Below are 14,532 nucleotides of genomic sequence, written 5' to 3'. Positions count from 1 at the left end.
TCATCAACAATAGTGAGTGTGCTAGTTCCTGAATCAGCAAAGCATCCCCAAACCATGATGCTGCCTCCAAGGTGTTTTACGGTGGGAAGCACGTGTTTGTTTTAAAATGCTGTGTTTGGTTTATGCCAGACATAGCGTTTGTGAATGTGACCAAATGGTTCGATTTTTGTCTCATTAGTCCATAAATTTTCTCCCAGAAACTCAAAGATCATCAAGATGAGTTGTCACATATTCCAAACGCATTTGGCGATAACATTTCTTCAACAGGGGTTTTCTTGGTGCCACCCATCCATGAAGCCCCACTTTTTTCAGCATATTTCAAATTGTTGTGCAATGAACACTGATGCCAGCAGCTTGCAATGATTCCTGCAGCTCGTTTGACAAAAGACGGGGATTATTTGTGACTTCAAGTAGGAGTTTCTGTCTGTTCCTTGGAGAAATCATAGAAGGCAGCCCACCGCGGTGTAAGGTTGCCGTCATTTTGAACAAACACCATTTGTAGACAATATGCCTAACTGTTGACAGACGAATTCCGTACATTTTGAAGATATTTATACCCTTTTCCCACCTTGTGAGCCTCTACGACTAGCTTCTGGACTCATTCCAACAGTTCTTTTGATCTGGGCATCAGCAGATAGAAGAGACAAAGTAGAAACTATTGTTTACTTTGTCAAATTGCTTTGATTGTATCTTTCTAGTGTAATTCAAATTGTGGGTTTGCAGTACACTCAAAATGTTGAAAAGGACAATTAACGTCTTTTTCACTTCGTTAATCAAATCTAATGTCGGGGTTCGCATACTTTTGCAAAGGCTGGCATTTGAAAAAGGCCGATTCTTATAGGTTTTGTAAGAGGAAAATGCTCAGTAACTCTATACAAGCTATCACTAAACGACTCCGCTCTGTACATGTCAAACGTTGCTATGCATTTGTTTGAAATTTCCCGAAAAGAGCAGTGATTTGTACAATACATAGGTGGTTGGTTCACTTACTTTTGAGCACAACTGTACATGCACAGAAGCAATAGAAGCGCTCTCCTATAAAGTTGTGAAATGTTTGTGCGCCATGCCTTTGCAACGACAGCAAGGCCGATTACCAAGCATGTGGAAATGTGCCCAAGGCAACTGGCAAACAGTGCGCACTAATGCAGCATTTAGTGACATCAGTGGGCGGTCTGAAACCAGTGTCTCTCCGCTGAGGATTGACAATCCGGGGAATGATGAGGGCAGAGAGAGACTAGGTCAAGTCTAGTTGATATATCTTGTTGAGGAGGAAGTTCATGCAAAAATCTACAATATTAACATTAACTAATCATTTCCTATAATTGAATCAATAAGTATGCAATTTAATTTATGACCATTAATTACAGTAAAATCGTTAAATTCATTAGATCAACAAAAATACCATATCCAGCCAAATACAAACCTCACCAAAATTCCAGCCCCAAGGCTTCAATTCAAACTGTTCTGCAACTTATTCTAAGTGTTGCTTAAAGATTGCACTTCTGCTGTGCACGTCAATTGAAAATAGCCAGCATGGCAGCAGTTTTGTCTAGTGACCAGTGCGCATGCGCAGCCTATGAACAGCAGTAGGAAGGGCTTATGGTAATCAAAATTGATTTTCTTGCCAGCACACTTGAACATATGTTACTTACAATAGCTTAGCTGCTACGATGCAAAGCTACCTCACTTGATATCAGCTCAAGTGCACATGTCCGACCATAAGCGTGCCCTTTTAACATGAAACCAATATCAGCATGGCAGAATATATAGAACAAGGGAATTATTCAAGAGAAATTATTCGAACGAGAATTATTCAGGAAATACAAAACCTGGAATTAAAATGCTCTCACATGATAGCATTTACACATGCAATCCATGCCATAATTACCTAGTTTCTGCACAAGAGTTTCAAGCTGTGCTAATCATAACTTGTTATATGATGTCAGTTTATTACTGAATACTCAATCTTCTTCTCTATATCTATAAAAGTCTGATCTGTCTGTCTGTAACATCAATCACGCCCAAACTGCTGGGCTAATCGCCACTATACCGTGCATGAAGACTGCGTTCCACACCACAATGTAAACACACACTTCGATATTTAGACGATCCCCTCTCGAGTAATTGACCCCCACGTGAGATCTCACAATGACGTGACCGCAGCAGACCTGCCAACCTAGCTGAATCAAAATGTGTGAGCTTACAGAAAAATGCAGGAGTCTAACAAATTTTGACACGCCTACAATAGCATTAATATCAATAAATTTTATATCGTAATAAGTGTTAAATAATATATAAATAGTACACTTACATAAGAAAAGTGCAACAAATGTAATACACAGAACTTGTACGTACTACTGCCTGTTAGTAAATATATTAAAGTCTAGACTAAATATAAGAACGAGGTAATTACACATTCTCGCTACTAGTTGGAATGTTCTAGATTCTATTGTTTGTGGCCTTCTTCAATTGCTTTTCCAGCAATATACAACTCCTTGATAGTCTAGGATAGCCAGCCCCTCCCCCTTTCCACTTCCAGACAGTCTTGCCTGGCAGTCTCCTTCTTCTATGTCAATATTGTGACCCAGAGACTCTGATTGCGACCAAGTATGTATGAAAGAGCAGGATGAAGAGATGAGCTGGCACATAGACATTGATATCCGGATATCACATGATCAGTAACTTAGTTAATTAAGGGTACATGCATGGTTACACAGAACAGGCACGCCCACCAATGGTCAGAATGCAGGAGGTTTGATGCCAAATGCGGGTAGGCGGGACGAGAGTTCCAAATGTGGGAGTGTTGGCAGCTTTGCCGCATTGCTACTTCGAATTTTGACACATACAATCCCCATGCACATGCCACGAGAGACGGTCGATTTCCCTTCGATTAAAACTGTCTTTCATGCTTGGGTTTCGCTCTAAATCTAGCGGCGGATAGAGTGTATTCTGAGGAGGAAAGTGAGTCATGAATGAGGCATCTGTTGTTATTACAGTGGCAATCAAAACTGTCTGGCTATCTTCTTACCACAATCACATTATACCAAGAAGGCAAGATACCCAGGGCATAGAGGTTAGCAGTAATGACCTAGGATTCTATACGGAAGCAAATTTTTTTGTTCAGCTGATGTGGCGTCTCTAATTTGTTGATTGTACACACTTTCGCTAGTAGAGGGATTCCGTTTGTAACATACTTGCAGGTGTAGTACAGGTGCACCTGAACTTGCGCCAAAGCGATTAGAATTGTGGCACAGGTTTAACTTAAGCATAGCACAGTTCACCTGCACTTGCCTTAAAGGAGAACTCCCACGATTTTCAAGTTGGGGTCAGATACAAGATTTTTATATCTTGACTGCACTCGAAAACTTTGAGTTCCCTCCATTGCTTCTGTAACGTAGGAAAAGCACCGCAAAAAGAGGGAGTGTTAGCATGGGCGTGGTTGATGACGCAGTTGGTGCATGACCTCCACGTGTCATGCACAAGCCGTGCTATCTACCTGGCTTATCAACGTGAAATGGTCCACTGCATTGCTTTTGACTGTAGCCACAACAGCAGCGACATCGCCAGAGGTGTCAGCTTCTTCAGGCTTTCTCTCAAGAAGCCAGATTTGCTAGAATCATGGCTAGCAAAGTTACGTCTGGTGGATCCGCCTATCTCAAAAAACAGCCGCGTTTGTTCGGATCACTTTGAGTCCCACAACGCATGCTGGAATGACACGTCTGATACCCTTGCCCAGCCTCTCGTGCACCCAGCAAGTAAATTACCTGTACACAGTTAGTCGCAGCAGCCTGCGTGAAAATTTTACATAGGCAAACCAGTCCAAGTTCGTCTAGGTGCTACTCGCCTGGAAGTTAGTGGCTCTCTGATGGAATCCCGTCGCCAATCAATCATTAATTAAATTAAGACTACAGCTGTTCAAAGAACGTCTTCATTGAAACACTCAGCAAGGAAGTTCTCATGCTGCGTAATAATTACAGATCAGATCCTGAAGCTTCCACCCTATACCCTAGTTTGTCCACTTCCTGGCAGCACAAGCACAAAGCTACGCTAGGCATTACAGAACACCTGTTGCAGCTGCACTAATCAGTGTTCCTAACTCGATGTTCGTTCTCATCGGACAGATCTTCACCGGTGATCTGTCTGCCGTCATGGCCGTCAATGTATTCAACTGCGTTGATGTCATGCTGAGTAGGTCCGTACTCTTGCTCGAAACTGTAAGGTCGAACACCAGACAGAAAGGACGCGTATGCCTTCGAATCCGTCCGCAACTGCATCTAACCCGATGGCATGCGCGTGTGGCTTTGCACCAATGACGTCATGTACCTCGCTTACCCGACACGCCCCTTTCTTTCGACGTTTCTCCTGCCGTGAAGATGTCGTGCACAAACCCTATGTCCCTTTGAATTGTCGGTTTATGAAAGGGACTTGTATCTGACCCCAACTTGAAAATCGTGGGAGTTCTCCTTTAAGGGCTAAGCCAAGCACTAAGCCGATTAGCTTGTTTTAGCACAAATTACTCAACACTCATTTTACTTAACAAATTACTCACATCTTTTGGAAAAAATCGGTAAAACCAACCCTGGATAGCTTGCTACTATGTACACTTGTGCCACAACCCTAATTGCTTTGGATACACCTGCAAGTCTGTTACAACCAATCCCTCCAGCGAAAGTCTATAATCGACGAATTACGCCACATCAACTAAACAAGAATTTGCTTCCCTAGCTAGAGAATCCTATAGATCGTTACTGCATAGCTATTAACTGCTATTTCATCAGCAGTAGGTGATAGCTATTTGAGCTGTTTGTCTGTCAATTGTCACCTAGAGTGTACACCTTGAAGAAGACAGTGCCAACAATCAATTGCTTTATCACATCTAGGTGCTGTCACTGAAGAATAGATAGAATATACTTGGCCTGAAAGTGCAGCTGTCTTTCCAATTTTAATTTTTGGATAAAAAATTGGTCCAAAAATTAAAATGCACAATATACTTTTTAATCCTTAACCAAACTAAAAAATTGAAAATGAAATGGCTGGAAAATGCACTGACCCATGCACTGGAAACAAATTATTCAGGAGTTTCCGTTTTCTCCGCCCAATAACTAAATCGTATAATGGGAATTTGTGTCTTAATTACCTTTCCTGGGTGAACGGGCTAATGAGTTAGTCAGATATAAGTATCAAATCGCATGCTTACTGAAAAGAACCATAGAACTGGAACAGAGAGCCTCCTGTCATCCCACAAGTGTAATGAAAAACCTGACGGCATGACCTCATCACACATCCAGAGGCAGCTCCATTTTTCTTGCAATAGGCACATCTCTGCAAATTAGTCACTAAGTAATCTCAACACACAATAACCAATCATGATTACAAGTCGACGGCATCTCCTATATTCATCCATTACGTCAGGTAACAAAAATCCTGCAAATCCATCACTGTCTTTACCAGCCTGCTTCAACCCGGCAGCAAATAACTGCAAAGAGAGGAGCCGCGTACAAAACCACGTGACACAATTCGTTCGTCTGTTGTACCAGACAATGATGATGCGCTGCAGTCCACCTGCGTCGATATTTAGAAACAAAAAAAACACCGAGATTAAATTCATCGTCAACGTTGCTGTTGCAGAACAAGCAGTAGTGCTTCCTCGAAGATCGTGAATCAAGGCCTGAACACACCAATTAGTAAGAGTTAAAAACTACATTGTGACTACTAGTAGTTTCGAACAGCCAGACTCACTGGGGTTCACACGTTGCATTGATGGTTTGAAATATATCACGTGACTTGAGAAAGATCCCGTATATACGTAAGTACGTGTACACACGTACCGTTGTCGTTTGAACGTGTGATGCTGCATTTTGTCCGTTTGCAACTGCCAATGGTGTGGCGGTAGATGGTGACCACTGCAATTTTTAGACCCTCTAGATAGAACGTTTTCCATAAAAGGCCTTACTTACGTAATTACGCTCATTCCTAAGATTTATCTAATTGGCGAGCGAAGCGAGCCTCTCTCTTGTCATGTCAATTGAGCTCGAGATATATTTTATTTATATATTTATATATTTATATATTTATTGGCGAGCGAAGCGAGCCTCTCTCTTGTCATGTCAATTGAGCTCGAGATATATTTTATTTATATATTTATATATTTATATATTTATATATATGCGTACGTCAGCACTTGTCATATGGATTTATGGCAAAACGGAAAGACGGATCGACAAAACGACGATGCCAGATGAATGCAATTTTGACTCCGTAACATATGCGCTAAAAATTGAATAACGTGTCCCCTTTCAAGGGGTCGACTCAATTGTAATTTCGTGACGATAAGAGTGAAACGACTCTCGATTTTGCTCCCTTACGTGACTAAAGAGCAAAGGAGACTGATGCGTGACAAACGGAATGGAAAGAAAAAAGCTAAAAGAAGGGAAAAGTCTGTTTTTTGAGTTTCCGCGCGTTACTTTGACAGAAATTATTGTGACGCAACCATTATCACGTGACTACGCGACCATTGTTACGCGCCTATCTCAGCTAATAAACGAGTGAAACAATTGAAGCGTGAACGAAAAATTGAAGACAACTATAGTATTTTGCGTTCAATTATCCGATTCGGGCAATCAGTTATCCGAATTGGGCGTTCAGTTATCCCATTCGGGCATTCAATTATCCGACTCAGGTATTCAATTATCTGATGTTCTGTCTTAGAAGTACTAAATTTATAGAAATAATTGTTTCAGTCTGATACGTAAAGTCAAAACCGCGCACATTTCTTTCATGACGTCTTTCTATGATGCTCACTCACGTTTCAGCTAAACAATAAATAATTGATTCAAGAAAGGTGAGAAGACGAACCAGTAAAATTCGAGCTCTTGATTAGCTAGGAACCTGCTACAACGCATGATGGACTGTTGCATGGTATCATGCAGGACGCGCTGTTTACAAAGTATGCGGATTACACCACGATTGACGGAGCAAGGCGTTGTTGTAGGCTTCCTAGATATGTAATTTAGTTCACTCACAACAGCTTAGTTAGACCTCCGCGGAAACGTGGAACACCAAGATTAGTGCAAAAGAAATTATCCTACAACACTTACTAAATATTTACACTAAAGTCAAGATTAATTACAAAATTATTGCGACTAGACAGCTGATGAATGATGATATTTGAGCAGCTGCCCAACCGCAGACTATGTAAGTTATTTAGTTGCACAACAGCCGTAAGCAACGGATAATTGAACGCCTGAATCGGTTGATTGAACGCAAAATACTTTAGAAGAGCAACTGAAAGTCTGTTTCCTGAGTTCCCGGGTTTGTTTGACAAAAACTATTGCTAAGTAACGCAACCATTGTTACGCGAATTGGTAAAGACAGAACACCATCGCTCGCCAAACACAATGCTAACCGAGCATTTACTAGTATATTTATATATTTATATACGTACGTCAGCACTTGTCATATAGATTTACGGCAAAACAGAAAGACAAATCGACAAAACGACGATGCCAGATGAATGCAATTTTGACTCCGTAACATATGCGCTAAAAATTGAAGCATGGGACCTCTTTTGAGGGGTCGACTCAATTGTAATTTCTTGGCGAGGAGAGTCAAACGACTCTCGATTTTGCTCCCTTACGCGACTAAAGAGAAAAGGAGACTGATCTGTGACAAACGGAATGAAAAAGGAAAAGCTAAAAGAAGAGAAAAGTCTGTTTTTTGAGTTTCCGCGCGTTACTTTGATAGAAATTATTGCTACGCAACCATTGTCACGTGACTATGCGATCATTGTTACGCGACTATCTCAGTAAACGAGTGAGACGATTGAAGCGTGAACGAAGAATTGAAGACAACTAGAGTGTTTTGCGCTCAATTATCTGAACTCAGCGTTCAGTTACCCGATTCAGGCAAGCAATTATCCGAATTGGGCGTTCAGTTATCCGATTCGGGCATTCAATTATCCGATGTTCTGTTCTAATTAGAAGTACCAAATATAGAAATAATTATTTTAGTCGCACATTTCTTTCATGACGTCTTTCTAGGATGCTCACTCACGTTTCAGCTGAACAATAAATGATTGATTCAAGAAAGGTGGGAAGGTGAAGTAGTGAAATTCGAGCTCTTCATTAGCTAAAAACCAGCTGCGACGCATGATGGACTGTTGCATGGTATCACGCAAGACGCGCGATTTACAAAGTATGCGGATTACACCACGATTGGCGGAGCAAGGCGTTGTTGTAGGCTTCCTAGATATGTAGATTTAGTTCGCTCACAACAGCTTAGTTAGACCTCCGCGGAAAAGTGGGACACCAAGATTAGTGCAAAGGAAATTATCCTACAACACACGCTAAAAATTCACGCTAAAGTAAAGATTAATTACAAATTATTGCGTCTAGACAGCTGATGAATGATGATATTTGAGCAGCTGCCCAACCGTAGACTATGTAAGTTATTTAGTTGCACAACAGCCGTAAGCAACGGATAATTGAACCCCTGAATCGGTTAATTGAACGCAAAATACTTTAGAAAAGCAACTGAAAGTCTGTTCCCTGAGTTCCCGGGTTTGTTTGACAAAAACTATTGCTAAGTAACGCAACCATTGTTACGCGAATTGGTAAAGACAGAACACCATCGCTCGCCAAACACAATGCTAACCGAGCATTTACTAGTTAGATCAATATGGTACAATAATTGAACACAAAATACTTTAGAAGAGCAACTGAAAGTCTGTTTCCTTAGTTCCCGCGATTGTTTGACAGAAACTATTGCTTCGTAACGCAACCATTGTTACGCGAATTTGTAAAGACAGAACACCATCGCTCGCCAAACACAATGCTAACCGAGCATTTACTAGTATATTTATATATTTATATGCGTACGTCAGCACTTGTCATATGGATTTACGGCAAAACGGAAAGGCGGATCAACAAAACGACGATGCCAGATGAATGGAATTTTGACTCCGTAACATATGCGCTAAAATTGAAGCAAGGGACCCTTTTCGAGGGGTCGACTTAATTGTAATTTTTTGGCGAGAAGAGTAAAACGACTCTCGATTTTGCTCCCTTACGCGACTAAAGAGCAAAGGAGACTGATTCGTGACAAACGGGATGGAAAGGAAAAGCTAAAAGAAGACAAAAGTCTGTTTTTTTGAGTTTCCGCGCGTTACTTTGATAGAAATTATTGCTACGCAACCATTATCACGTGACTATGCGATCATTGTTACGTAACTATCTCAGCTAATAAACGAGTGAACGAAAAATTGAAGACGATTATAGTATTTTGCGTTCAATTATTCGATTCAGGCAATCAATTATCCGATTTGGGCGTTCAGTGATCTGATTCGGGCATTCAATTATCCGACTCAGGTATTCAATTATCCGATGTTCTGTCTTAGAAGTACTAAATTTATAGAAATAATTGTTTCAGACTGATACGTAAAGTCAAAACGCCGCACATTTCTTTCATGACGTCTTTCTATGATGCTCACTTACGTTTCAGCTGAATAATAAATGATTGATTCAAGAAAGGTGAGAAGGCGAAGTAGTGAAATTCGAGCTCTTGATTAGCTAAAAACCTGCCAAGACGCATGATGGACTGTTGCATGGCATCACGCAGGACGCGCGGTTTACAAAATATGCGAATTACACCACGATTGACGGGATAAAACCGTTGTTGTAGGCTTCTTAGATATGTAGATTTAGTTCGCTCACAACAGTTTAGTTAGACCTCCGCGGAAACGTGGGACACCAAGATTAGTGAAAAGAAAAATATCGTACAACACAAGCTAAAAATTCACACTAAAGTCAAGATTAATTACAAATTATTGCGTCTAGACAGCTGATGAATGATGACATTTGAGCAGCTGCCCAACCGCAGACTATGTAAGTTATTCAGTTTTCCATGATATTGCACAACAGCCGTAAGGAACGGATAATTGAACGCCCAATTTGGATAATTGAACGCCCAAATTCGGATAATTGAACGCCAAATACTATAGAAGAGCAACTGAAAGTCTGTTTCCTTAGTTCCCGCGTTTGTTTGACAGAAACTATTGCCACGTAACGCAACCATTGTTACACGAATTATCACTCAATAGGTAAAGATAGAACACCATCGCTCGCCAAACACAATGCTAACCGAGCATTTACTAGTATTTATTGGCGAGCGAAGCGAGCCTCTCTCTTGTCATGTCAATTGAGCTCGAGATATATTATATTTATATATTTATATATTTATATATTTATATATTTATATATATACGTACGTCAGCACTTGCCATGCGGATTTACGGCAAAACAGAAAGACAAATCGACAAAACGACGATGCCAGATGAATGTAATTTTGACTCCGTAACATATGCGCTAAAAATTGAAGCATGGGACCTCTTTTGAGGGGTCGACTCAATTGTAATTTCTTGGCGAGGAGAGTCAAACGACTCTCGATTTTGCTCCCTTACGCGACTAAAGAGCAAAGGAGACTGATTTGTGACAAACGGAATGAAAAAGAAAAGCTAAAAGAAGAGAAAAGTCTGTTTTTTGAGTTTCCGCGCGTTACTTTGATAGAAATTATTGCTACGCAACCATTGTCACGTGACTATGCGATCATTGTTACGCGACTATCTCAGTAAACGAGTGAGACGACTGAAGCGTGAACGAAGAATTGAAGACAACTATAGTGTTTTGCGTTCAATTATCTGAACTCAGCGTTCAGTTACCCGATTGAGGCAAGCAATTATCCGAATTGGGCGTTCAGTTATCCGATTTGGGCATTCAATTATCCGATGTTCTGTCCTAATTAGAAGTAACAAATATAGAAATAACTAGTAAATGCTCGGTTAGCATTGTGTTTGGCGAGCGATGGTGTTCTGTCTCTACCAATTCGCGTAACAATGGTTGCGTTACTTAGCAATAGTTTTAGTCAAACAAACCCGGGAACTCAGGAAACAGACTTTCAGTTGCTCTTCTATAGTATTTGGCGTTCAATTAACCGATTCAGGCGTTCAATTATCCGTTGCTTACGGCTGTTGTGCAACTAAATAACTTACATGATAGTCTGCGGTTGGGCAGCTGCTCAAATATCATCATTCATCAGCTGTATAGACTCAATAATTTGTAATTAATCTTGACTTTAGCGTGAATTTTTAGTGTGTGTTGTAGTATAATTTCCTTTGCACTAATCTTGGTGTCCCACGTTTCCGCGGAGGTCTAACTAAGCTGTTGTGAGCGAACTAAATCTACATATCTAGGAAGCCTACAACAACGCCTTGCTCCGCCAATCGTGGTGTAATCCGCATACTTTGTAAATCGCGCGTCTTGCGTGATTCCATGCAACAGTCCATCATGCGTCGCAGCGGGTTTTTAGCTAATCAAGAGCTCGAATTTCACTACTTCACCTTCCCACTTTTCTTGAATCAATCATTTAGTGTTCAGCTGAAACGTGAGTGAGCATCATAGAAAGACGTCATGAAAGAAATGTGCGACTAAAATAATTATTTCTATATTTGGTATTTCTAATTAGGACAGAACATCGGATAATTGAATGCCCGAATCGGATAACTGAACGGCCAATTCGGATAATTGCTTGCCTCAATCGGGTAACTGAACGCCGAGTTCAGATAATTGAACGCAAAACACTATAGTTGTCTTCAATTCTTCGTTCACGCTTCAGTCGTCTCACTCGTTTACTGAGATAGTCGCGTAACAATTATCGCATAGTCACGTGACAATGGTTGCGTAGCAATAGTTTCTATCAAAGTAACGCGCGGAAACTCAAAAAACCGGCTTTTCTCTTCTTTTAGCTTTTCTTTTTCATTTCGTTTGTCACAAATCAGTCTCCTTTGCTCTTTAGTCGCGTAAGGGAGCAAAATCGAGAGTCGTTTGACTCTCCTCGCCAAGAAATTACAATTGAGTCGACCCCTCAAAAGAGGTCCCATGCTTCAATTTTTAGCGCATATGTTACGGAGCCAAAATTACATTCATCTGGCATCGTCGTTTTGTCGATTTGTCTTTCTGTTTTGCCGTAAATCCATGTGCTGACGTACGTATATATATAAATATATAAATAAAATATATCTCGAGCTCAATTGACATGACAAGAGAGAGGCTCGCTTCGCTCGCCAATAATATATCTCGAGCTCAATTGACATGACAAGAGAGAGGCTCGCTTTGCTCGCCAATTATTTTAGTCGCACATTTCTTTCATGACGTCTTTCTATGATGCTCACTCATGTTTCAGCTGAACACTAAATGATTGATTCAAGAAAGGTGGGAAGGTGAAGTAGTGAAATTCGAGCTCTTCATTAGCTTAAAACCCGCTGCGACGCATGATGGACTGTCGCATGGAATCACGCAAGACGCGCGATTTACAAAGTATGCGGATTACACCACGATTGACGGAGCAAGGCGTTGTTGTAGGCTTCCTAGATATGTAGATTTAGTTCGCTCACAACAGCTTAGTTGGACCTCCGCGGAAACGCGGGTCACCAAGATTAGTGCAAAGGAAATTATACTACAACACACGCTAAAAATTCACGCTAAAGTCAAGATTAATTACAAATTATTGAGTCTATACAGCTGATGAATGATGATATTTGAGCAGCTGCCCAACCGCAGACTATGTAAGTTATTTAGTTGCACAACAGCTGTAAGCAACGGATAATTGAACGCCTGAATCGGTTAATTGAACGCCAAATACTATAGAAGAGCAACTGAAAGTCTGTTTCCTGAGTTCCCGGGTTTGTTTGACAAAAACTATTGCTAAGTAACGCAACCATTGTTACGCGAATTGGTAGAGACAGAACACCATCGCTCGCCAAACACAATGCTAACCGAGCATTTACTAGTTAACCGCATTTAAGGTGATTTCTGAAGGTCTAAAATATGACCACGCCCACACAACCTGGTCAATCCCTACACACAGGATACTACCGTTCCTGTGATATTCATATGCGTACGTCAGCACTTGTCATATGGATTTACGGCAAAACGGAAAGACGGATAGACAAAATGACGATGCCAGATGAATGCAATTTTGACTCCGTAACATATGCGCTAAAAATTGAAGCAAGGGACCCCTTTCGAGGAGTCGATTCAATTGTAATTTAGTGGCGAGAAGAGTCAAACGACTCTTGATTTTGCTCATGTACGCTACTAAAAAGCAAAGGAGACTGATTCGTGACAAACGGAATGAAAAGGAAAAGCTAGAAGAAGAGAAAAGTCTATTTCTTGAGTTTCCGAGCGTTACTTTGACAGAAATTATTGCTACGCAACCATTATCACGTGACTACGCAACCATAGTTACGTGACTATCTCAGTAAACGAGTGAGACGATTGAAGCGTGAACGAAGAATTGAAGACAACTATAGTATTTTGCGGTCAATTATCCGAACTCGGCGTTCAATTATCCGATTCAGGCAATCAATTATCCGATTTGGGCGTTCAGTTATCCGATTCGGGCGTTCAGTTATCCAATTCGGGCATCCAATTATCCGATGTTCTGTCCTAATTAGAAGTACCAAATATATAGATAATTATTTTTAGTCGCACATTTCTTTCATGACGTCTTTCTATGATGCTCACTCACGTTTCAGCTGAACATCAAATGATTATTGATTCAAGAAAGGTGGGAAGGCGAAGTAGTGAAATTCGAGCTCGTGATTAGCTAACAACCCGCTACGAAGCATGATGGACTGTTGCATGGTATCACGCAGGACGCGCGATTTACAAAGTATGAGGATTACACCACGATTGACGGAGCAAGGCGTTGTTGTAGGCTTTCTAGCTATGTAGATTTAGTTCACTCACAACAGTTTAGTTAGACCTCCGCGGAAACGTGGGACACAAGATCAGTGCAAAGGAAACTAACGTACAACACACACTAAAAACTCAAGCTAAAGTCAAGATTAATTATTGCGTTTAGACAGCTGATGAATGATGATATTTGAGCAGCTGCCCAACCGAAGACTATGTAAGTCATTCAGTTTCCATGATATTGCACAACAGCCGTAAGCAACGGATAATTGAACGCCGAGTTCGGATAATTGAACGCAAAATACTCTAGAAGAGCAACCGAAAGTCTGTTTCCTGAGTCCCCGAGTTTGTTTGACAAAAACTATTGCTACGTAACGCAATCATTGTTACGCGACTAAGTAAGACAGAACACCATCGCTCGCCTAACACAATGCTAACCGAGCATTTACTAGTAAGTTAGTAGCGCGCGCTGCATTATGGATTGTTAATATCAACGCGCACCTTTTCGGCCGCATAGCAGTGGCGAGAGGTGCGTGTTGATATAAATACGCACCTGTCGGCTTCCGTAGAATGGGGACTTTGGCGGTCTCAAACGCATGCGCACATACTTAGGCACATACCTTCATGTATTTATGTTTCCGCATATTGACTGGTTAGACTAGCTGTGTATATGCCCTTACATAAATAGCGCACTCGTCTAATGGGACTGTCCCTAGACGTGCTTTTCAAGGACAAGCTTGACAGCTAGCTTAACTTGACCACATGTGCATGCGTCAAATCCGTC

General features: G+C 41.0%; 1 protein-coding gene across 1 annotated transcript; it reads right to left on the bottom strand.

The window, feature by feature from the left end:
• Nucleotides 1–1,804: 1,804 nt before the first annotated feature.
• Nucleotides 1,805–5,786, bottom strand: LOC134190122 (G2/M phase-specific E3 ubiquitin-protein ligase-like). Its single transcript, XM_062658547.1, has 6 exons — nt 5,740–5,786; nt 5,535–5,668; nt 5,375–5,476; nt 5,198–5,322; nt 1,889–2,180; nt 1,805–1,829 (listed from the first exon to the last, which is right to left on the bottom strand). Exons 1-5 carry the CDS (start codon nt 5,756–5,758, stop codon nt 2,177–2,179), a joined length of 384 nt encoding a protein of 127 aa, XP_062514531.1. The 5' UTR covers nt 5,759–5,786; the 3' UTR covers nt 1,805–1,829; nt 1,889–2,176.
• Nucleotides 5,787–14,532: the final 8,746 nt, after the last annotated feature.

Source organism: Corticium candelabrum, chromosome 14, assembly GCF_963422355.1.
Source record: "Corticium candelabrum chromosome 14, ooCorCand1.1, whole genome shotgun sequence".
Lineage (NCBI taxonomy): Eukaryota > Metazoa > Porifera > Homoscleromorpha > Homosclerophorida > Plakinidae > Corticium > Corticium candelabrum.
Note: the sequence above shows the minus strand (reverse complement) of the source record. Positions and strands in the feature narration are given on the sequence as shown.

Bases quoted from the DNA above. Each gene is read 5' to 3' on its own strand.
- LOC134190122 (XM_062658547.1), bottom strand. The intron at 5,477-5,534 runs GTACAACAGACG...CTCTCTTTGCAG, and splicing joins CAGCGCATCATCATTGTCTG to TTATTTGCTGCCGGGTTGAA. The intron at 5,323-5,374 runs GTAATCATGATT...ACTAATTTGCAG, and splicing joins ATAGGAGATGCCGTCGACTT to AGATGTGCCTATTGCAAGAA.